Source organism: Aquarana catesbeiana, linkage group LG02, assembly GCF_042186555.1.
Source record: "Aquarana catesbeiana isolate 2022-GZ linkage group LG02, ASM4218655v1, whole genome shotgun sequence".
Classification (NCBI taxonomy): domain Eukaryota; kingdom Metazoa; phylum Chordata; class Amphibia; order Anura; family Ranidae; genus Aquarana; species Aquarana catesbeiana.
The window spans coordinates 453345764-453369067 of record NC_133325.1 but is presented as its reverse complement, the minus strand read 5'-3'; the positions used below and the strand labels follow the sequence as shown (position 1 = coordinate 453369067).

The window sequence follows — 23304 nt, the reverse complement described above, 5'->3', positions numbered from 1 at the left end:
GTGCCCATATTCAGGCTCACTGTGCCCATCTGCAGCCTCACTGTGCCCATCTGCAGCCTCACTGAGTCCATCTGCAGCCTCACTGTGCCCACCTGTACCTTTGAGTACAAACAGTGGGTGTCTCCCGCTGTGCCATGCAACTGCAGTCTGAGTTCGGCGGCCGTCAACTGTAACAAAGCCCCGCCTCCTCTTCATCTGTGATAAACGGAACACTGGTTCAGTTTCCCAGCATTGTATCAGTGTTCCGTCTATCACGGACGAGGAGGAGGCGGGGCTTTGTTACAGTGGACGGACGCCGAACAGTTAAGACTGCATGACACAGTGGGAGACCCTCACTCGAGTATAAGCCGAGGTGGGCTTTTTCAGCATAAAAAATGTGCTGAAAAAGTCGGCTTATACTCGAGTAAATACGGTATATTGATTGGTTTGCGCAAAAGTTATAGCATCTACAAAATAGGGGAAATAGTCATTGCGCCCGCCGGGCACTCGCATTGCAGCCGATAGATCGGACACTTTTGACACTATCTTGGGAATGCTGACATTTATACAGCGATCAGAGCTAAAAATAGCCACTGATTACTGTATAAATGTCACTGGCAGGGAAGAGGTTAAACACTAGGGGACGACCAAGGGGTTAAGTGTGTTCCCTGGATGTGTTCTAAAAGTAGGGGGGTGGGCTCACTACAACATGACAGAGATCACTGCCCCCGATGACAGGGAGCAGTAGTTCCCTGTCATGTTGCTAGGCAGAACAGGAAAATGCCTTGTTTACATAGGCATCTCTCTATTCTGCCTCTCCTCACCGCAACCTCGGCACCGCCAGTGAACATCAAGTTTGCGGGACCCGTGGGCATGCTCCCGCGGAGCACCCACTAGGTGGGAATTTCAAAGGGACGTACGGGTACGCATGTTTGCCTGCCCGTGCCATTCTGCCGACGTAAATCGGTGTGCGGCGGTCGGCATGTGGTTAAAGCTAGGGGAAGCTGGAATTTAGAACAAAAAAATAAAGGTGAACTTAGCCTTTAAAGTAGACTTCTAGGCAAAAAAAAAAGTTTTATTTATTTTGAATATAGTAAGGGAGGGTCTTAACTCCTGTCAATTAATTTTTTTGCCATCTGCGTCCCATTGAGGAGATTTCCCTTTTATTTCCTGTCTCATAACAGGAAGTGAGAGGAAATCCTTGCAAATTAAGGGAATCACTTTGGGACCCCCAGGCCACCAGAATGAGTATTACCATTGGAAGATTTCCCCTCTAATAATTTTCTGGGGACAACCTAAAATTTGGTATTTTTCTTTTACTTTTAATAATAATGGTAAACATGACAAGCAGAGAGGGTGAATCTTCCTAAAGCAATAACAATTGGCAGGTGTTTTAATCCCTCTCCACTCTATCCAACACTTAAAAAAAGTTTTGCCTTTAGTTGTACTTTAATCACCGCGCGGTTGGTAAAAAAAAAAGAAAAGAAAAAAAAAAGGGAGTTGCTGCAGGCCCTGTGTTTTATGGTAGATGCTCTGAAAGACTTTATGCGGCAAATTTTGTTGTTTTGCACTCGTGTCTATTCACATACGTAGGGCTCTGTGGCTGAAAAGCTGGTCTGCTGAGCTGCCCAGTAAGGATTTACTGGCAGGGTGTCTTTTCATGGAGAATGCCTATTCTCTGATGACTTGGATAAATATATTCAAAAGAAAAAGTGCTACCTCTTGCCACTCAAGAGAAAGGGCAAGCTTACCTCATATAGAGGTTTTTCTACTTCGGCTTCAGGTTCCACTTTATCTAAGCAGTCCTTTCGGCGTTCCCAGATGGCTGGGTCCAGAGGAAGTATGCAGGGCCAAGGGCAAAAGAGGTGCTCACTAGCCAATTCAGCTAAACCAGAATCCAAGTCCTCTTTACTGTAAAGGGGCGCCCCCACTAGTTTGGGTGGGGGCTGTGGGCTTTTTTGGAAGTCTGTCAGGAAGTGATTGCAGACAATTGGGTCCTTTCCACAATCCCCAACGGGTACAAGTTAGAGTTTCGAACATTTCCTCCTCCACAATTTGAGATTAAATGTACCTGTAGATCAGCAGAAGGGGACATTATTGTTTCAGGCACTTGATCATCTGCTGGCACAAGGGGTAATCAGGTTGGTTCCAATGACTGAAAGATTCCTCGGATTTTACTCTAATTTCTTCATGATCCCAAACCTGAACAAAGATGTGCAGCTGATTTTGGACCTCAAAAGGTCTAGACAAGTTCCTCAAGGTTCAGACATTTAGTTTGGAGTAAGTTTATTCGGTGGTGGCCTCACTCCAGCAGGGAGACATTCTTGTGTCAGTGGACATAAGGGATCTATATGTCCATGTTCCAATTTTTCCAGCGCATCAGAAATTCTTGCAAGTAGCGATAGAGGAACGGCACTTTTGGTTTGTGGCTCTGAATTTTGGACTGGCCACAGCTACACAGTTATTCACAAAAGTGTTAGGCCCAGTGCTGGGCATGTTAAAGGTTCAAGGAGTGTACATCCTAGGGTATCTATGCTCAGAGAACAGATGGAGCATCAGTTAAGGGAAACTGTATCCCTCATGATTCGTACACTGGAATATATTGCCTGGGTTCTCAATGTGGAGAAATCAGCATTGGAACTGGCGCAGAGCCTGGAGTATCTAAAGGTATGTTTGCCTCCGAGAACGAGCCTCTTTCTGAGAAATCAGGTATCAGAAATGAGAAGACACAAGTCGTCTTTGTATGAGACTACTGGGAAAGATGGTTACCATGTTCAAGGCAGTTCCATATGCACAGTTCCATTCCAGGCTGTTGCAGAGAAATAACTTGGGAGTGGAACAGGAGGGTTCAGTTGTTGGACTGCTGAATGTCCTTAGGCCTGAGTACACTTTGGGCGTTGAACTGGTGGATGGATCCCCGTAAGTTGGAGGTGGGGAAGACGTTTCTTCCATTTGTCTGGAAGGTGGTGACTACTGATGCCAGTCTGACAGGATGGAGAGCCATTCTGGCATTCTCTTACAGAGGGAATATGGTATCCTCAGGAAAGGATTTAACCCATCAAAATTCTGGAGCATTGAGCAGTTCGTCTCGCACTGGACAAGTCAGTTGTGGGGCTTTCCAGTCAGAGTCCAAATTGGCCAATGCCATAGCAGTGGCATATATCAATTCATAAAGACAGCACTAAGAGTGAGGCTGCCTAAAAGGAAACGGATCGTATTCTAGGTTGGGCAGAATGCCATGTTATGGCCTTGTCAGCAGTACATATCCCAGGTGTGGAGAATTGGGAAGCAGGCTTTTTCAGTCATCAGCAACTGATTCCAAGAGGGTGGTCTCTACATCCCAAAGTGTTCAGGGCAATTAGCTTGTGTTGGGGAACACCAGATGTGGATCTTCTATTGTCCGGGTTAAATACAAAGCTAGACAGGTTTGTCTCCAGAATGAGGTATCCGCAGGCAGTTAAGGTGGACACCCTAGTAACACCATGGGACCATTTCTCCCTAATTTCTGCCTTTCCACTAGTTCAGCTTCTTGCGCGTCTCTTACACAGGATCCGGGAGGAAAAAACACTGATAATTTTAGTCACACCGGCTTGGCCCAGGGGAGCATAGTACACCAACATTGTGAACTTGGCGGTGGATGCCCTTTTACAGATGCTGTATTTAATGGCTTGGTTATTGAAACCCAGGAGATGAAAGATCTAGGAGCCTCTGATGCAGTCAAACCTACATTCCTTCAGAAAGATTTATAATAGTACTTGGAGGTCTTATGCATCTTGGTGTAAGGCTAGAAAGTTTAATCTCTGTAAATACATGATTGGTCGAACTTTGGCTTTTCCGCAGTTGTGGGTGGAATTAAGTTTGGCCTTAAGTACCATTAAAGGCCAGATATTGGTCCTGGCAGCTTTCTTCCAGAGACTAAATGCCTTCCATTCATTGGTATGCACTTTTGTTCATGGGGTAACCCTTATGGTACTGTCTGTTCAGTCTCCCCTGTGTCCATGGGAACTGAATGTATCTGTTTTGCAGAAATAACCTTTTGAGCCGATTCATGAGACTCTGATAGTCCTTTTGACTGGGAAGGTTGTTTTTTTGGTGGCAATCGCTTCGGCAAGGAGAGTGTCGGAATTGGCAGCTCTTTCCTGTAAGGAGCAGTTTTTAGTAGTCCAACATGGCATGGTAGTATTGGGTCATCATCCATCATTCTCGCCAAAGGTGGTTTTGTGTTTTCATCTAAATCGGGAAATTGTGTTACCTTCATTTTTTCCCTGTCCTCAGTCAGGGGGAAAAGCCCTGCACACATTAGATGTGCTTCGGGTTGTTGGATTCATGATTTGTCCTTCCTAAAAGCTCTAGGAAAGGCTGGGCAGCTACTGTCGACCATTTTGTGATGGATTTGTCAGTTTATTGTCAAAGTCTATGACTTGAAGGGTAAGATTCCACCTTTTTCAGTAAAGGCTAACTCTACTATACATCTATACAAGGTTTTTTTGGGCAGCACTGTTGTGGAGTCGTTTTCCTTGGGCCTGACAATGGATGCTGTGTCTCCCTCTCCTCATGTACATTGCTTTGGGAGATCCTAGGTAGTCATAGTTTATAGCCTGCTCTACTACATCCTATGATGTACGATAAACAAAACTAGATTTTTTTATTTAACTGTAAAATCCATGTTTTGGACTACATCACGGGACACAGAGGTTCCTCTCCACTTTCTGGGAGTTCATTGCTTGTTACAAATAGAGGGACTTCCTGAGTGGGAGGGGTTATATAGGGGAACTTCCTGTCTGTTTTTTTTTTCTACCAGTGTCCATTCACCTATAGGTGGCGCATAACCGAGGTAGTCATGATTTATAGCCTGCTCTGTGTCCCGTGATGTAGTTCTAGAATTGGATTTTACAGGTGAGAACAAAAATCCAATTTTCTTGAAATACATTACAAGACACAGGATTGGCTCATTTTTAGACCAATGGTTATGTATTATCTCCAGGTGATTGTTCACCAGCAAAATGCAATGCTTGCCCCAGCTCTGCACAACCTCTCCCACTCACGACATGCCTTCCTTTTTGTAGATTTTACGGGTAAATCAAAAATCCTATTTTCATTATTATACAACACAGGACACCGTACAGGCTAATTCTTATACTAATGAAATGTTTAAAAGCAATTCCAGAGAGGGATGGGGAGACCAAAGGCAGCATCTGCCAAGACCTGAACTTTTGCCTAATAAAATATAGCAAGCTTACACAGAAGACTGGATGGCCGGCTTACAGATCTGAACAAACCTAAGCCTGATGCTAGGAAGCCCAAAAAGCACTAATGCCTCTGGTAGAATGAGCTTGGAACAGAAAGGGAGGAATATTCCTCTTGAGGTCATAAGTTATCCACCTAGCCATAGTGAAACAAAAAGCAGCCTGCCCCTCACGAGTCCCCTCAGACAGGACAAAAAGGGGGTTAGACTGACAAATGGAGGTTGTAATTAAGAGGTAGACTTGCACAGCCCAAAACACATCCAAACAATGCAGAACAATCTCCCTAGGATGCTTAGGAGTAAAACAGAAAGATGGTAAAACAATGTCCTGGTTAAAGTTTAAGAGAGAACCTTGGGCAAAAAATGAGGCCAGGGGCTGCAAAACAACCCTTTCCTTGTACAGCACAAGGAATGACTCCTTAGAGCAGTGTTTCTCAACGCCAGTCCTCAAGGCGCCCCAACAGGTCATGTTTTCAGGATTTCCCTCAGATGAAACAACTGTGGTAATTACTAAGGCAGTGAAACTGATCAAATCACCTGTGCAAAATATCAGAAAGCCTGCAAACATGACCTGTTGGGGCGCCTTGAGGACTGGAGTTGAGAAATTCTGCCTTAGAGGATAAAGCCGCCAATTCGGAAGCCTTAGAAGCCAAAGTAATGGCAAACAGGAAAGCAACCTTACGAGTAAAGACAGGGACAGAAATATCTTTGGTAGGTTCAAACAGTAGTTTCTGAGGAACCAACAAAACCAGGTTAAAGGGGTTGTAAAGGTAATTTTTTTTTTTAAATAACTAACATGTCATACTTACCTTCACTGTGCAGCTCGTTCTGCACAGAGTGGCCCCGAACCTGCTCTTCTGGGGTCCCTCGGCGGCTGTTCCAGCTCCTCCCCGCAAGAACTAACCACCTTAATGCGAGCTCCCTCGCATGGTGGTTAGTTATTGCGGGCGCGCTCCCGTGATACAGCCGGCGGGTATAGCCGCTCACTGTATCACTCGGCCCCGCCCCCCGGCGCGCCGCGTCATCGGATGTGATTGACAGCAGCGCGAGCCAATGGCTGCGCTGCTTTCAATCCATCCACTGCAGCCAATCAGCGACCAGGCTGAGCTGCAATAGAGATGACGGGAACGAGCAGCGGAGATTCGAGGTGTCAGGTAAGTAAAACGGGGGGGCTGGGGGCGGCGGTATTGTCAAAAGTTTTTTCACCTTAATGCATATAATGCATTAAGGTGAAAAAATTTTTACCTTTACAACCCCTTTAAAGACACGCAAAGTATAAACTGCACAAAAGCTCTTGCCAAGGAATAGGAAGCATTTGAAGAAGGAACACCAAAGCTGAGATCTGCCCCTTATGGTACTTAAGGCCAAGGACTTGTCAAGACTCGACTGGAGAAAAGACAGAATTAATTCCAAGGAACATTTCCTTGGATAAAACTTCCTGTCTCGCACCAAGCAAAGTATGTTTTCCAACTTCAGTAGAAGACCTCGCAGAAAGAGGACTTCCTAGCTATCAAGAGGGAAGGGATGACCAAATTCAAAAAACTTCTGTCCGTCAGTACCTGAGATTCAATAGCAAAGCTGTTAAAGCCAGCAATCGTAAAGCAGAATGGTACATGAGCCCTTGTGACAGCAGGTTTGGATGCTATGGGAGGGCCCACGGACACTCTGTCAGGAGTTTGACTATATTCGAGTACCATGCCCCCCCTGGACCAATTTTGTGCAATGAGATCAATCAGAATAACCTCTTGCAAGGAAGGAATTTGAGGGGAAAGGTGTAAATTAGGTAGAACAGATCTAATCAAATCACCAGGGCATCCACTGCAAAGGCTAGAGGATCCCTTGTCCCAACAGATACAAATCTGTCCAGTTTGTTGTTGAATCTAAAGACCAGGAGTTCCACGTCCCAAGTTTCCCACCTGCTTCCCACCTGCAACAAAACTCTAAACACCTCCATGTACAGAGACCCTTCTACGGGTCTCTGTACAGGAAAATGAGCTAATATGTTTGTTCTGCCTTGACATATACAAGACCTTTCAGGTGCCTTCTGCATCGCGGCTGACATGTCTGCAATCAGGCTACATACACATGAGTGGGATCTCTCTCACACTGACCAGCTTTCACTTTGAGGCAGCCCAAGAAAGCTCCTACCCACTTCTCTGTAGCATGAGACAGTTATACCCATATTCCTTTTTCTGTATAAGTACAGTTAGCCTTGAAAACATTTACAGCACAATCGAATATTACAGAATAATAGCTATTATGCCTATGCAGTGCCTAAATCGTAATTTTGAGTTTCTGAAAATTCAGTGCTGAGGATCACTCCCAATACCTTCCAAACTGAAATCAGAGACAATCTTTTGGGAGGTGACTCACCTTGTACCTCGGCACCACACTGAAATTTGAAAGCTGCATATTGCATTCTCACCAAGGTTTCAGGGTTTCTCAGAATGACCAGCAGCAATGGAGATTCATTGTGTCAGCTTGATCAGCACCCTGGGGTAACTGATCTGTATTTACCTACTTATTTCTACCTATTTCTATTTTCTTTAACCAATATTTATTCCCAGAATCACGCTAATACATTATAGCGAGAGGGATATGCAAAAGCAAAGCATGTCTGTGTTTCTAATGCCGCGTACACACGAGCGGACTTTAACAGACTTTGTCCTGCGGACTTTCCGAATGAACGGACTTGCCTACACAGGATCAACCAAAGTTCAACGGATTTGTACTTGATGACATACGACCGGACTAAAACAAGGAAGTTCATAGCCAGTAGCCAATAGCTGCCCTAGCGTCGGTTTTTGTTCGTCGGACTAGCATACAGATGAGCGGACTTTTTGACCGGACTCGAGTCCGTTGAAAAGATTTGAAACATGTTTCATTTCTAGGTCCGTCAAACTTTTGGGGAAAAAAGTCCGCTGGAGCCCACACACGATCGAATTGCCCAACGGACTCCGGTCCCCCGAACCAAGTATGCCGTAAAGTCCGGTTGTGTGTACGCTGCATTATAGTAATTTCCAGCTGTAATTTTTTTTAAAGGTATTAGTAGTTAAATAAAAAGTGATATTTGGAAAATTCAGTTATAACAGTTCACAAGAGATCTGCCTATCTCTTGGGAAGAATAGAAAGATACCTTGGCTAGAGAATCAGATTTAGACCTCATGTTTCAACCACACGTCTCAGAGGATATGCTGCTAGAACACTTCACAGTTATAGGAAACGTGGGTGATTTAAGCACTCCACATCTGTTCAAAGATTAAATAACAATTTTAGGTTACCAAGGGTAACCATGTACAAGGCCGCTTTGGAAGTTTTACATCCATAAATTCCATCCTTTCAATTTTGAGCAACCAAGCTATTTAAATTGCAGTGGAAATCATTTGCAACCACCGCCAATACCTGTCGATTTCCACCCAAAATCAAATGTTTGGTCACTCAAAATTGGACAAGGATCAAAAACAATTGAAAGAAGGATTAAAAACCATTTAGAGATTACTGCGGACCTTTCAACTCGATGCTATCACTTTCTACAACCAAAACTGATGGAAAGATTCCAAGACTGCCAGAATAACATTAAACTAGTCATAGCCAATGTTTTTGTCTCATTTAGCATCACCATTCAAAAACAACTTACCTTTGATCTCCTTAGTAAAGCGAACTCTCTGTGAGTCTGTGAGAGGTTTGGGTTGTTCATCTATGTTTCGAATATCCAGCACCTCACACATGAATTCTATTACTGGCTGGGCCTTGTAGAAGGCTGTAGCCGATACTGAAAACACAGAAATAAAAAATTCTCAGACACAGAAATAAAAATGATTAGACGATATGCCTTAACTTAGAAGCACAAATTAATATATACAATATAACACATACATATGGTTACTTTCCTTATTATTAGCAGTATTTAAAGTGTTTACAAAACAAGTATCTGAAAAGATAAGATGAACTTTTTAAAAGTATATTTCATATTTTTTATTGTTGCGCCATTTCATATTGATGCAAACTGAGCAACATACATGTGCTGATAAGCAGAGGCTGAACTGAGATGTTTAGCAGTCTCTATATCACTTTGGGCTTTGCATTTTAATAAAATAATGCAGTCAGAACAATTTTTGTACTTACCATCTATATTAAGCATCATGTTCCACATGGCTGGGCGTACAGACTGATGAAACCCAAACCAAACCTCACGTCCTCCTCCAAGCGGGTGATAGTAGCCCTCAGGAGGTGAAAAGAATGACCGCCCTACGGGGGTATACCTGCAAACAAATGTTTTTCATTGGGTGAACTGGTTTGTTGTGTTGCATAGTATTCCTCTCATTAGCAACTATTTAGAAACACATAAATAAGGATTTCTCACCTCATTGAGGCCAGGTGCCTCATTGCTACATCCAGGGCTTGCACAGATTCCAGAGGAAGCTGAATTCGTCCACTTCCCAGAGCTTCATGGAGCATCCTCCAGCTTACCACTGCCATCCATTTTATAGACACTTTAAATATTCTGTCCTTTCCCTCTCCTGGGATTGTCACCTCAAAATCAACCTGTGAACAAGTTGAGAATGAGACCACCATCCAAATATTTTTAGAGAAAAAGGGTGAGGTGACAAGTAAACATTGTCCTTTTCTCTACCACTGTAAAAGTACCATAGTGCAGTCTTTCAATTTTTATGCCTGCTCCATCTTCTTAGGCTGTGCAACTGAGCACCTGACCTCTGATATAGAGAGACTACATAAGTACTGCAGCTTAAGTAGGACCTATAAAATGGTGGGGCAATAGATATAAGGGGGTTTGTGGTATGTGTGCCCAAAATGTTCATGTTATCTCCTCACATAAACTGTAAACTAGTATTGCCCTTTAAATATATATTCTAGCAGTTACGTCTGTATACAAAGTGACTTTGCTTTATTTGTTAGGGTTTTACATTACATGCACCCATCAACAAACATTGAGGCACATTGTGTTAATAAGCCCATTTGTGTTCAATGGGCTGTCAATGCACCTGAACACACCAAAATGTGTTTCTTGTGCTGAGGTATATGAGGCATGCATTAAAAAACAAGGTTCTGTTCTACTTTATTTAAACCTAGTATGCAACAAGGCACAGAGCAATTGCATTTTGTTCATTGTGGTGCACAGCAGCGCTCTTAACTTAGGGGTGCTATTAACAATGATCATACATTGCTATGCCTTACCACTAATTTTGGAGGTGATGGTGTGGCTTCACATGTATTGCATACAACAAATTATGTTTATTGCTTTCAATCTGATATTGTTGCTTTGTTGGATTTGGTACAGAGACAGACTGGGGGACTTTAACTGCCTTGAGCAATACTAGGTTTATAGTGTATTGCTGTACCTTTAGAGTACAGTTAATATCTTTTGCATCACTTGCCTTTCCCTTTTAGATTTAGAAAAAGAATACATTTTTTCTTTACATATAATTTATACATATATTTATTTATTACATTTTTTATGTGCGTAAAGCATATTTATACGAGGTATGTCTATTAAATAACGAGACTGTGATCCCACCTAATAAACTAAGCAGTCGGAACCGGTTATTCCTTTGTCGTACATCACGGGACACAGAGCAACCATAATAACTAACTGAGTTATACGCCACCTATAGGTGAATGGACACTGGCACACCAAAAAGACAGGAAGTCCCCCCCTATATAACCCTTCCTACACAGGAAGTACCTCAGTTTTTTGCCAGTGTCTGTAAGGTGGAAATGGTCACTGATGTGATACATCTTGGAGCATATTTGGAGGTATGGGCGGTTCTATTTAGAATCAAGGACTTCGTTTGGATCCATTCGAAAAAGCTGTCAGCCAAAATGGATGGTACCTGAGCCTCATTGGAAGGAGAGAAGATTCCTCAAGGTTTTGCCTGTAATGCAGCCTTATGGCACTGGACCCTGCATAATGGAGCTCTGTGCAGTGTTTGTTCTGACCAAGGTGCTTTCCTGCAGGGTGGTATACAGGTCCAGGGGAGTGGACCCCACATTAAGGGGGGCCTAGTCCCTGAAGGTCTTTTATGACAAAGCTCGCCGTGATGGGTGAAGTGTGAGTACTTACTATGGGAGAACTGTGTGGCCAGACAAGTCATGTTTATATACTGCAAACTTACTGCTTAATCTGGGGGGCCTGTACAACTGTAAGTCGATACACCCCTAACAGTGCATTTTAAAGTGGTGTGTCTCCAGAATAATGTGCATTAGTTTATGCTTGCCAGATGCATGCTGAGAGCTCATTCTTGCTAAAAGTTTGCGAAAAGCTTATGTTGCTAAAAGCTTATGTTTCCTAAAAAATGTATGTTTGCTAAGAAGCTTATGTTGCTAAAAAGCTTATGTAGCTAAAAGCTTAAGTTTACTAAAAGCCTATGTTTGCTAAAACTCATGCTTGCTAAAAGCTTATGTTTGCTAAAACGTATGCTTGCTAAAAGCTTATGTTTACTAAAAGCTTATGTTGCTAAAAGCCTATGTTTTTTGAAGGCTTAGGTTTGCTAAGAGCACATAGTTTTCCAAAAACATATCTGCATAAGGCACATAGACTCGTGTCGCATAGACTCAACTTATGTCTGCATAAGACGCATAGACTTTCGTGTCGCATAGACAACTCCATGTCTGCGTAAGGCACATGACATGTCGCATAGACTCATGTCGACGTGGGACACATGACACATGTTGCATAGACTCATGTCTGCATAAGGTACATGACACATGTCGCATAGACTCATGTCTGCGTAGGCACATGACACGTCACATAGATTTGTGTCTGCATAAGGCACATATCGCTTAGACCTAAGTCTGAGTAATCACATGACACATGTTGCATAGGCTCATGTCTACATAAGGCACATGTCGCATAGACTTATGTCTGCGTGAGGCACATGCCACATGTCGCATAGACTCATGTCTGCGTAGGCACATGCCACATGTCGCATAGACTCATGTCTGCATAAGGCACATGACACATATCGCATAGACTCATGTCTGCATAAGACACATGTCGCATAGACTTGTGTCTGCATAAGGCACATGACACATGTCGCATAAATCCGTGTCTGTGTAAGGCAGCATATGACACATGTCGCATAGACTCGTGTTTGCATAAGGCGCATAGACACATGTCTACATGAGACACATATATACAGTTATGCTCATAAGTTTACATACCCAGGCAGAATTTATGATTTCTTGGCCATTTTTTAGAGAATATGAATGATAAAACAAAAACTTTTCTTTCACTCATGGTTAGTTGTTTGGCTAAAGTCATTGAGATCTCCCCACAGTGGCTCAATGATATTGAGGTAAGGAGACTGAGATGGCCACTCCAGAACGTTAACTTTATTCTGCTGTAGCCAATGTCAGGTCAGCTTGGCCTTGTGTTTTGGATAATTGTCATGTTGGAATGTCCAAGTACGTCCCATGCGCAATTCCTGGCTGATGAATGCAAATGTTCCTCCAGTATTTTTAGATAACATACTGCATTCATCTTGCCACCGAGTTTGACCAAATTTCCTGTGCCTTTGTAGCTCACACATCCCCAAAACATCAGCGATCCACCTCCGTACCTTTCATCATAGGCCTTGTTGACTCCTCTCCAAATGTAGCATTTATGGTTGTGGCCAAAAAACTCAATTTTGGTCTCATCACTCCAAATGACTTTGTGCCAGAAGGCTTGACACTTGTCTCTGTGCTGTTTGGCGTATTGTAAGTGGGATAATTTGTGGCATTTGCATAGTAATGGCTTTCTTCTGGCCACTTGACCATGCAGCCCATATTTCTTCAAGTGCCTCCTTATTGTGCATCTTGAAACAGCCACACCACATGTTTTCAGAAAGTTCTGTATTTCACCTGAAGTTATTTGTGCTTATTTGTGGCTTTTTCTTAGCTACTTATAACTGTTAACAGGCCCACAAAAACAGAAAGGTTTAAGAACCCAAACAAAATACTCAGAAAACAGCTTGACATACCTTGCAGCATAAGGTTGCATCAACAGAGGCCTGAAGGCCCGCCTGGTAGAACTTGAAAAAGTTGACCAGTTGTCAGCCTTATAAATCTGGTATACAGATGCTTGATGCTGAAAATCTCAGGAGACACCAACAGCTCTGGTGGAATGGGCTCTGGTTAGAAAGAGAGGAACCTTCTTCTTAGGGACAAAGGCCCAAAATGAGTTGGCTGATTCACCTGGCAAAGGTGGAGCGGTAGGCAGGGTGTCCTTTATGAGGGCCCACGGACAGGACAAAAAGAGACACTTGTAAATAGGGGCTGTAGCATTCACCTAGACCCCGATAACCCTGACCAAATCCAGGCAATGTACTGCAATTTCTTTGTCATCTTTTGGGGCAGGACAGAGGGAAGGAAGGACAATGTCCTCACTGAGGTGGAAAAAGGAAACTAGGCAAAAAGGAAAAGTTTTGGTCTCAAAATTGTGACTTTGTCCTTGTGCAAAATAAGAAAAGGCTATTTACAAAAGAGAGCTGTCAATTCAGAAACGTGCCTAACAGATGTGATGGCAACCTTAAAGGTGAGCTCTCCCAAAGGAATGTCCCTAATCCCTCTCCTTGAGGATCAGAGAACACCAGATTGAGATCCCAAGGTGACACTGAAGGTCAAATTGGGGTTATTACATGGGCTACTCCCTGTAGTAAAGTCCAGATAAAAGGATTGCGAGACAAAAGTTCAAAAGTCTTCATCTCTGATGGCATAGGGGTGCATTAATGGTATGGGATGGGCAGCTTGTACATCTGGAAAGGCACCATCAATGCTGAAAGAAAAATCAAGGTTTTAGGGCAGCATATGCTCAAACAAGAATGGGACAACATTCCTCTCCTCAGTTCCCAGATGTTTACAGAATGTTAAAAGAAGAGGTGATGCTACACCATGGTAAACATGGTCCTGTTCCACCTCTTTTTGAAATTGGGGTTGTACTTTGCCAGTTTTTTTATACAATGTCACAACTTTTTTGAGAAGTGTTGCTGCCATCAATTTCAAAATGACCTTATTTTTTTTTCTTAAAATGGTACATTTTCTCAGTTTAATTATTTGATATGTTTTCTATTGTGAATAAAATATGAATTTATGAGATTTGCAAATCAATGCATTCTGTTTTTGTGTAGATTTTACACAGCATCCCAACTTTTTCAGAATTGGGGCTATAGGTTTCTTGCCAGGAGTATTAGAAGTTTTAGGGGTTTGAGGCTTTTGGTGCCCGCCTGATTATTTATTTAGGCCATTGCTGTGGCACTGTTTGATTGGGCTCTGACTGGGTGACTTTGAAGAAGACCGGTCCAATGCTGTAGAGACACTCTAAACTCTAAGCTACAGAAAATTGATGGGTAGTTGAAACTCCTGTTGGAAATGTGCCCCCTCAACAGTTAGGGAGTTATAAACTGCCCAGCTGGTAAGACTCACATCAGTGGTTGCCACATTATAGCTTTTGTGAAGATAAATAGGTTTTCAATTTCAGGGCAAGATTGGAGGTCTGTCATGCCAGGGAGATCTTTGCTTGACTTGATGGAGGCATTGGATCGCTTGTTCCACGTATGGAGGATGTCAGATTGAAGGGTATGGCATGAAACAGGGCAAAGGGAACTGCCTCAAAAAAGGCCACCATGAGGCCCAGAACCCACCTGCAAAAATAAATTGAAGGGTGTCGAAGATTGATGGAAGACTGACACCATCTTAGGAAGAAAGGATGGTCTCAAGCGCAAGACTACCATTTCCTTGTAAAGAATAAAGAATAGCTCCATACAAGAGACATATATGACAGATGTGATAGCAACCAAGGCAACTGTGCAGGAGAGATCATCTAAGGGGCTATCCCTGATGAGTTTGAAGGGTGGTTTCTGCAGGGCAAAGATAATGCTGTGAGGGGGGGCTGATCCGAGATACATCTTGAATAAAGGCTTTTAAAAGGGAGAGTGAGGCCAGAAGTATTTTGGAAAAGAATGGACCAAAGTGCTGTAGGCCAAGCTCTGGTCAAGTCCTGTTTATAGGAAGGCCAAAATGCGAGGCACAGTAACTTCTGCCTGTGTTCACACCAGGAAAGAAAAGATTTCCAGGTGCAATATTAGATCTTTCTGGAAATGACTTTCTTTGTTTTAAGTAAAGTAGCAATGATAGACTCAGAGACCCCTCTGTCCCTTATGACCTGTCAGTATGACCTGTTGGGAAGAGGCTAAGGAGCTGTTTAGTAGCTTGAGTATGTCTGTGTACCAGGTTCTTCTGGGCCAGTTTGGTGGAATGAGAATCACCAGTTTCTTTTCTTGCCCTATTTTGCGGATCAGGCAAGGCAGAGTTCTCACACAGGAGGAAAGGCATAATTTAGTCTGAACTGAGACCAGGAAAATATCGATGCATCTGGTGCCAGTGCTAGAGGATCCTTGGTCCTGGTCATAAACAGAGATAACTTGCTATAAAGTCTAGAGACCAGAATATCTATGTCCATGGTTCCCCATCTCTGACATATCAGGTTGAAGATGGGGCGAAGAGCCCAGTCCCTTTGGTCCAGGCAGTGACAGCTGAGGTAATCTCCCTTCAAGCTGTCCACTCCAGGGCTGTCGACAGGAGAGATAGCTGGACAGCATTTCTCTGTCCATGAGATGATCTGGCTTACTTCCTTTAAGGCTGTATGACTCCTGGCACCCTCTTGGTGAATGATGTAGACCACAACCGTAGCATTGTTCGATTGCAACAATGCTAGCCCCTTGCTGAAGGGGGGGAGGGGGCAGGGTTCAGTGGTGCCCAGTCATCCTTATTGCTCTTAGCTCCAGGATGTTGATTGGAAGCTTGGCTTTCTCTGATGACCATGTTCCCTGAGCAGTGACTGAAACACTCCTCAGTCTGAAAGATTGGCATTATACCCTTCCAGTAATATGACAGAAATGACTTCCTGATTGTCAAGGTGGGGTTGGAAATCCACCAAGCTATGGAATTTATTTTCATGGATAGGGGCATGGGCATGGGAGCCATGAGAAGGAGCATTCTTGTTTCAAGCCAACAAGATGTGTTGGAGAGGTCTCAACCTTGTGTTGGGTAAATAGGATGGCCTCGAAGGAGGCCACCATGAGACCCAGAACTCTCATGGAGGATCTCACAGAGGGAGGTCTCCTTGAGCTCGAGTCCTGAGTGTGGGTTCTGAAAGAGAGCAGTTATTTCCTCTGGAAGGAAAACTTTTGCTTGGGCTGTCTAGAATGAGGCCCAAGTATTCCAGAGTAAAGAGAAGGTTGGAGAGAATTGTCCTGTGAACGTTTGCAGATAGCTAGAAGAGAGATGAGTCCTTAAGAAGAAAGTGGTCTTGATAATTTGTGACCTGGATCCCCTGAGTTCTTAGAAGGGTAAGAAGAGGTGCAGCTTTGTAAATACTCGTGGAGCAGAGGATAGGGAAATTGGTAGTGCGACAAATGGGAAGCGATTGTCTCCTACTGGACAATGTAGAAAGCGCTGATAAAGTGGATAGATGAAAATATGCAGATAGGCATCTTGAATGTTTATGGATGCCAAGTATTCACCTGGTCTTAAAGAGGTTTTAATTGACTTTGCGAATTTCATGCAAAATTTGGGAATTTGAAGGTATTTGTTTAAGGATTTTAGGTCCAGGATAGGACAAATACTCCCATACAAGGGAAAAATTGTTACTATGAGACTGAGTGTTGTGTGGGCCTTCGGGGAATGTTCACTTGAGGGTATTTTCCTGTGGATTACTCATGGAGTAGGGTGCGAAAATAAAATACTGCAGCTAACTACATTCATTGCACAATCTGCCAAGCAACACTACAGGCCAGTGTGGGCTCTGGGTATGGTTCCCATGGCCTTTGCACTGATCTGAATGCTCTGCTTCTATTGTTGTATTAGAAGTCAGTGAGGAGTTGACTGAAGAGATGATTGTCAAAAGCTTGGCTGAGTCTGCCCCCTAGTGTCCCTATATAACCCCACCCACTTTGTAAGGCTCCAGTTTTGTTAGCAAGCAATAAAGAGATCACAGAAGAGCGGAGAGGAACCTGTGGCCCGTACTGGACTCCAAGATCTGGAATTTACAGCTACCTCAAAATTCCTCCACTCTTTATTGCACAGAAAACAGAAATTGATTCATATACCATGGGACATTTCCAAGCATTAATTAAGGGGGATGAAACACTAAAACAGAAACCCACTGGGACCTTATAGGCAGTAAGTAACAGAGTAGTAGAAGTATAAACGTGACAAAAGTTTTATTTGAAAAATGTTAAAACATTAATATACATCACAAACATACATTAAAAGCAATAAAGAATCACCATACAATATTCTTTATACAGTACTCTGGGCTCATTAGGGTAACCCGAGGTAGGTCTCATGTGGGTTGGGACCAAACCAGAGATGGGGTTCACCCAGTGATTCTTAACATGTTTTGGAATATGATATGAATTCCTTCATCACGGGTGGTGAGGACAAAGTACAATCGTGGTGTATGGCTATGGTGCAGAAGGTGGTGGTGGGGTCCCCAAGTACCGATGGCGTGGGTAGGAAAACTGGCAAACATACTGGTACTGTACTTTGTCCTCATCTTTCCCTGATGAAGGAATTCATATCATTTTTCGAAACATGTTGGGAATCGCTTGGGTGAACCCCACCTCTAATTTGGGCCTTACCCACATGAGACCTACCTCAGGTTTCACTAATGAGCCCAGAATACTGTATATCGAATATTGTATGGTGAATCCTTATTGCTTTTAATGCATATTTGTGATATATATCAATGTTTTAACATTATTCGAATAAAACTTTTGTTGCTTTTATACTTCTACTACTCTGTTACTTACTGCCTATAAAGTCCCAGAGGGGTTACATTTTCATGTTTCACATGTAATTAAGGATGTGGCAGTCAGTCTTCTGACTTTTACTACACTAAGCTATATTCTCCTATTAATTCTAATTAAGGGGAGTGGCCAATAAAACAGCTAAGCAGCAGCAACAGGTTCACAGGAAAAAACAAGAACGGTCAATGGACCCAAATCAACTGTTAACAGTAGAAGCACCATGCTGCTGGAGCAAGCAACAGCAGCAACTCAACAGCCGCCTAGCAACCACTGGTTTGGGAGAAACCTGAAACCGAAAGAAGGAGTATGAACACTAGGTGCTTTAAAGGCCCCAGAACCCAACCTCAATGGGAGAATGAATTCAGGCAGGGAAGAAGGGACTTGTTCTCAGACGGCATAAGCCCAGTGAGAAAAAGGTAAAAAATGACCACCCAGCCAGGTGAAAGCAGAGAAGTAAACCCAAAGGGGATCTTTCAGTAGGGAAAAGGGTAAGATCCTAAGGGAGGCATGTCATAGATGTCATGCCTGAGCCAAACCTCTAGGGGGAGCAAAAAACGATATGTTGAGCCGTCTGAAAGAACTTAGCGGGCAAAGAATAGACATTCCCAAAGGATAAAAAAAAGCCTCAGGAGAGCAAGAAGAAAACCAGCTACCAGGCCACCCTGTCTCCAAATGGAAGAAGGAGAATCAAAGGCAAAATTACTGCTATTTCTGGGAAGAGAAAGAAGGAGAAGCCACTCTTATGAGGATTCCCAGAAAGGAAAACCCTTTATTTGGAAAGATAGGGCTCAGCTTGGCCATGAGGTCTTGCAGGATTCCCAGCAGATGAAAAACCCTCTTCAGTAGAAAGCTGCACAGGAGGTGCAAGGTCTCAAAAAATAAAGAGAGGATGTACAAGGTCGACCAGGACCTACAGTGTACAAATTAAAATGCTGTAAGCAAAGCCTAGCAGAAGGATGTATAAAATGAGGAATGGGTACAGAACTTAGGATGAGGTCCCCTATCAGACCACTAGGTGGAACTGTCTTACCAAAGACTACAGAGCAGGAGGAATTTAATCTGCCTGAATGAAGCATCCAATACAACAGAAAGAATGTGCTACCATAATGAAAATATGGCAAGTAGGGGTATCTGCAATTCATTTGGCAAGGCTGATGCACAGCTGGAGGCTAAAGTAGAAAGCTGAGCAAGGTAGGCAAGAGTTGAAGCTCCTACAGACCGCAGGTGGAGAAGAAAGGGAAATCCTGGGAACAAGGAGATGGCAACCTTTTATAATACAGAATAGGAAAAGATGTCACCCAGGACAAAGGTCATGACCTAAGGAACAGAAAGCAGAATAGTTGCCCAAGTCTATAAATGAGTGAGTTGGTGATTCGCAAAGGGGTTTACGACAAGGCCTGAGGACTGAAGCTAGGAAGGACATGCCATTGTAAAACAGAATAGCACCAGCTATTGGCAACTTAACAATAAAAGGTCAGAGGAAAAAATATGTAAGAATGTAGGCACTGCCTTAAGGAGGTATAGAGGGAAGCAGTGTCAGGCACTAAATGCATGAAATCAGGTTTAGGAGGCCGCAAGTCTCTGAGGTATCCCCCGGTTGTCTTAGGCGTTGAGGAAAGTACCCCAATAATCCAGCACCAAACAAAGACATGGTGAAGGGGAAAAAATTCCAATCTTGTCAGTAAAAAAAAAAAAAGGCTTACAAGGATGCATGGATATAATCCTTCAGCTTTCTTTCCCTAGAAGGGAAGAAAACCCCTGCCATAGGTGATCTTGCCTCAGCTCTACAGGAGTTTTGGCACAGCCTATCTACAGGGTAGACGAATGGCTGGGTCCGTGGACTTGTGGGACTTCATTTCAGTTACTTTAAAGTGGTGGTAAACCCTTACACACCACTTTTACCTACATAATAAGGCTTACCTGTAGGTACTGGAAATATCTCCTAAACCTGTACGGTTTAGGAGATACTTAACATATACGCTTGCGCCAACGGTGCATGTGCACTATAGAAAGGGCCCTTGCCGTGACTGTTGGCTCTCGTGCGTCTGCGCAGGAGTGATGTCATGCAACTCCAGCCAGTCACAGAGCCAAAGTCTACAGGCCCTGAAGGAAGAGGGATGAAGATGGACGCGACTACCAGCGGGGAAATCATGGGCTTCGTTTGCAGGTAATTGCAACATAATGGGCTAGTATGCGATGCATACTAGCCCATTATGCTTTTACTTTGCAGGGGAATAAAGAGGAAGTAAAACCCATCAAGGTTTTTCTTCCTCTTTAAGTTTCTTCCAGGTAGGAAAGGAGATGAATACCCATTGTACTAATAAGGTCAGAATGGGGTTAGGAAAACCCTGTTCTTTCCTAAGCAGTGAGTAGAGATTGATAAATATGAGAGAGAAAGAGGACAGCAATTAGGATTCATTGTGCACATCTTCTAGATGGTAGAGAAAAGAAAAGTGAAATGAAAGAAAAGTTCCAGATGTCTTTTCTAAATTAGGGCAAGTGTAAGTAGACTACCCCTTCCCCTCCAAAAATGGGGTGAATCTTTAGCGCGAAAAAGGCTTATTAGAAGCTACAGAGGGCTTAGAGGGGAGAAGGTTTTCTACAACCCACAGAACCTGTAGTAGATGATTACGGTGCCTGAAGGGGGCGCATGGATCTAATCCCTAAAGTAGAGCTCTTGAAACCAAAGAATCTAGAAGTGTTGCAGAAATCTGTTTTGGTCAGACAGACCTCATGGGGAGTGCCTGAGAGGAAGCCAGAGTCAGATGAGCGGAGCTGTGTTCATATAGGATAATGCTCCAGGACAAGGGAACAGCTATCACGCTGTGATTCTTGTACGCAGTCTGTGGAACACAAGCTATTAGACCCTTTTGTCCCAGCTCTCTTGCGCCTATGATCTACCATCGTTAGTGAGGAGATCCCCAGTGGGGTACTCATGGTTCAGGAGAGAGGAATGTGTGTGTCCAGATAAGGAGCCACTACAACCCATGTGCTGACAAGAGTTCCTATGGCTGTGTAGAAGATGGCTATGGGAATGCAGCATGCATTCTTGGTGGAGGAGGCAGGTGCAAGCATGTTATCTGGGAGGCATGACGCAGTTACCTCATCCTTCTGAGGCTAAATTCAGATATGAGGGAAAAAGCGCCAAATTCAAAACTGTTCGCTGATCGGATTTTCCGACGGGAAATGTTAGATGTCAGTCGGACAATTGTTGTCAGACTTTCTGCCAACAAATGTTGGCTAGCATGTCTTCAAATTTTCAGCCAACAAATGTGTGTTGTCGGATTTTCCGATCGTGTGTACACAAGTCCGTCGGACAAAAGTCCAAAGTACAAACACGCTCGGAAGCAGAAGTGGTCGTCTTGTAAACTAGCGTTTATAATGGAAAATTAACATTCGTGACTTGGCAAATTATGATATCTCCAAATGCAGCGCACAATTCTTTTCTTCTTTAATGGGATAATAATGAAGCTGCTTTGCTGGTGATACTGATGGACTTATTGCAAACAAATTTTCAAAGGCTTTTTTTTTTCCTAGTGATATCAAGAATAATATTATTATGTTTATTTTTTTATTTTATTTGTGCAAGTTACCACAACACCATTATCCCGTAGTTTTTAAGATCAAAGATACAACTATGTTGGCGTCCTTTTTCAATTTTACATTGTATTTTTTTAAATGTAACTGCCTACTCCCAAACTGTCATTTAAAGTAAAACACATAGCCAAGTATTATTCTACACAATTTTTTTATTGTGCATTAAAAAAAAAATGGACATGCTATCTTCCAATAGAACTTAACCAAAAAGTGCATTCTATGCATCCAAAAATATAGAAAATATACCAAATCAAATCATTATTCAACCAAAAAAATAATGTCAATGCAATAACTCCAAGGCAATAATAAATAACACGTTATCTCCTCTGATTCCGCAACATTGGTTGACGAACGGCTGTTCAGAAACTAACTGAAAAGCGCAAACTGAAAAATGCGAAAAGAAAAGCGCGAATCAACACTCACCAAGCTTCTACTAACACGAAATTAGCAGAAGGAGCTCAAAGGGTGGAGCTAAAGAGCTGAAAAAAACACATAGTACGTCTAGTACGTCACTATGTTCGTAATTGTTGGCCAACATCTGTGTGACCGTATGTATGCAAGACAAGTTCGATCGTGTGTACAAGACATAAGAGACAAAATGGCAGGAAGTGCCAAAATAAAATGAACACCACCCCAATCCTCTGCTCACTAAACCACATAGTATGCAATTACCTGCGGATAGCGTTGTTTAAAGCCAGTAACCGTTATACAGGAAAACCCTGTCTTACCTTATCAAGGATACTAGGCCTAGTAAGTTCCAGGCTTTGCCCATCACAGAAGAAATACCACTGAGGAAATCTTCAGGGTCTGGGAACTATAGAATGGACCATGACCCTGGACCTGTATAGCACTCTGCAGCTAACTTCACACACTGCACTTCATGCCACGGTGAGCATCCATCGCCTGAAGTACAGTGGGGTCTGGGTACAGTTCCTGAGATATACACAAAAAAAAAAAAACTGATCTGGAAGCTGCTAGATAGCACAAAACAATAAGCAAACCATTGTTGATAGAAGATGCAGGTGATAAAGAGTAAATGGTTTAAAAAGAAAAAGTACTTCTCCAGAGAACAGGTCCATCACCTAAGTAAAATAGAAAAAAATGGAACCTCACAGACAGAGTAGGCTGGGTTATATGAGTGGTGGCACTAGCAAAAGTTTTTGCTAGTGTCCAATCATCTAAAGATTGCAGCAGTCCTCTACTGTAATATTAAGATAACCTACCTAAATGCTGACTACCTGAAGAGTGTGCTGAAAATTTTTTATAAAATGCAATGTATGGTGCGTATTTTGGTCTGAACAAGTCCTAAATACTGCACCAACCCACCCCACCCAAGACTCAAAATGTATTTTACCCTTTCGTGACCAATCGGCAGTGCTGTAACTGTATAAATGTTCTTCTTTCCATCATAAACTGGTTTTCGGTCACCAAAGATCTGGGGCTTGAAGTGCTGGACCATGTATTCCACAACTTCCCTAAATGATGACAAATAAAAAAAAAAAAGTGTCACAAATTTAAAATGTGAAGAAAAGGAAAACAAACAGAACTTTGTATTTTATATTAATGTAGATTCCTAGAATGCAAGATACACTTTGGCAACTGGTGTTTCTTAAAGCCCCGCTCTGGGAAATTTGAAAATGACACTTTCACTTACCTTATCCTCTGCTTCCCCAG

The 23304-nt window shown here is 42.9% G+C and overlaps 1 protein-coding gene across 1 annotated transcript in view; it reads right to left on the bottom strand.

The window, feature by feature from the left end:
• The window catches only part of LOC141128353 (protein argonaute-1), a 221424-nt gene that overhangs the window by 84214 nt on the left and 113906 nt on the right, over positions 1–23304 (bottom strand). The window contains exons 3-6 of the mRNA XM_073615597.1: positions 22985–23105; positions 9588–9769; positions 9350–9486; positions 8862–8996 (exon numbers count right to left, since the gene is read on the bottom strand). Of these exons, the coding sequence (XP_073471698.1) occupies positions 8862–8996; positions 9350–9486; positions 9588–9769; positions 22985–23105 (575 nt within the window). The remainder of the gene's footprint in view (positions 1–8861; positions 8997–9349; positions 9487–9587; positions 9770–22984; positions 23106–23304) is intronic.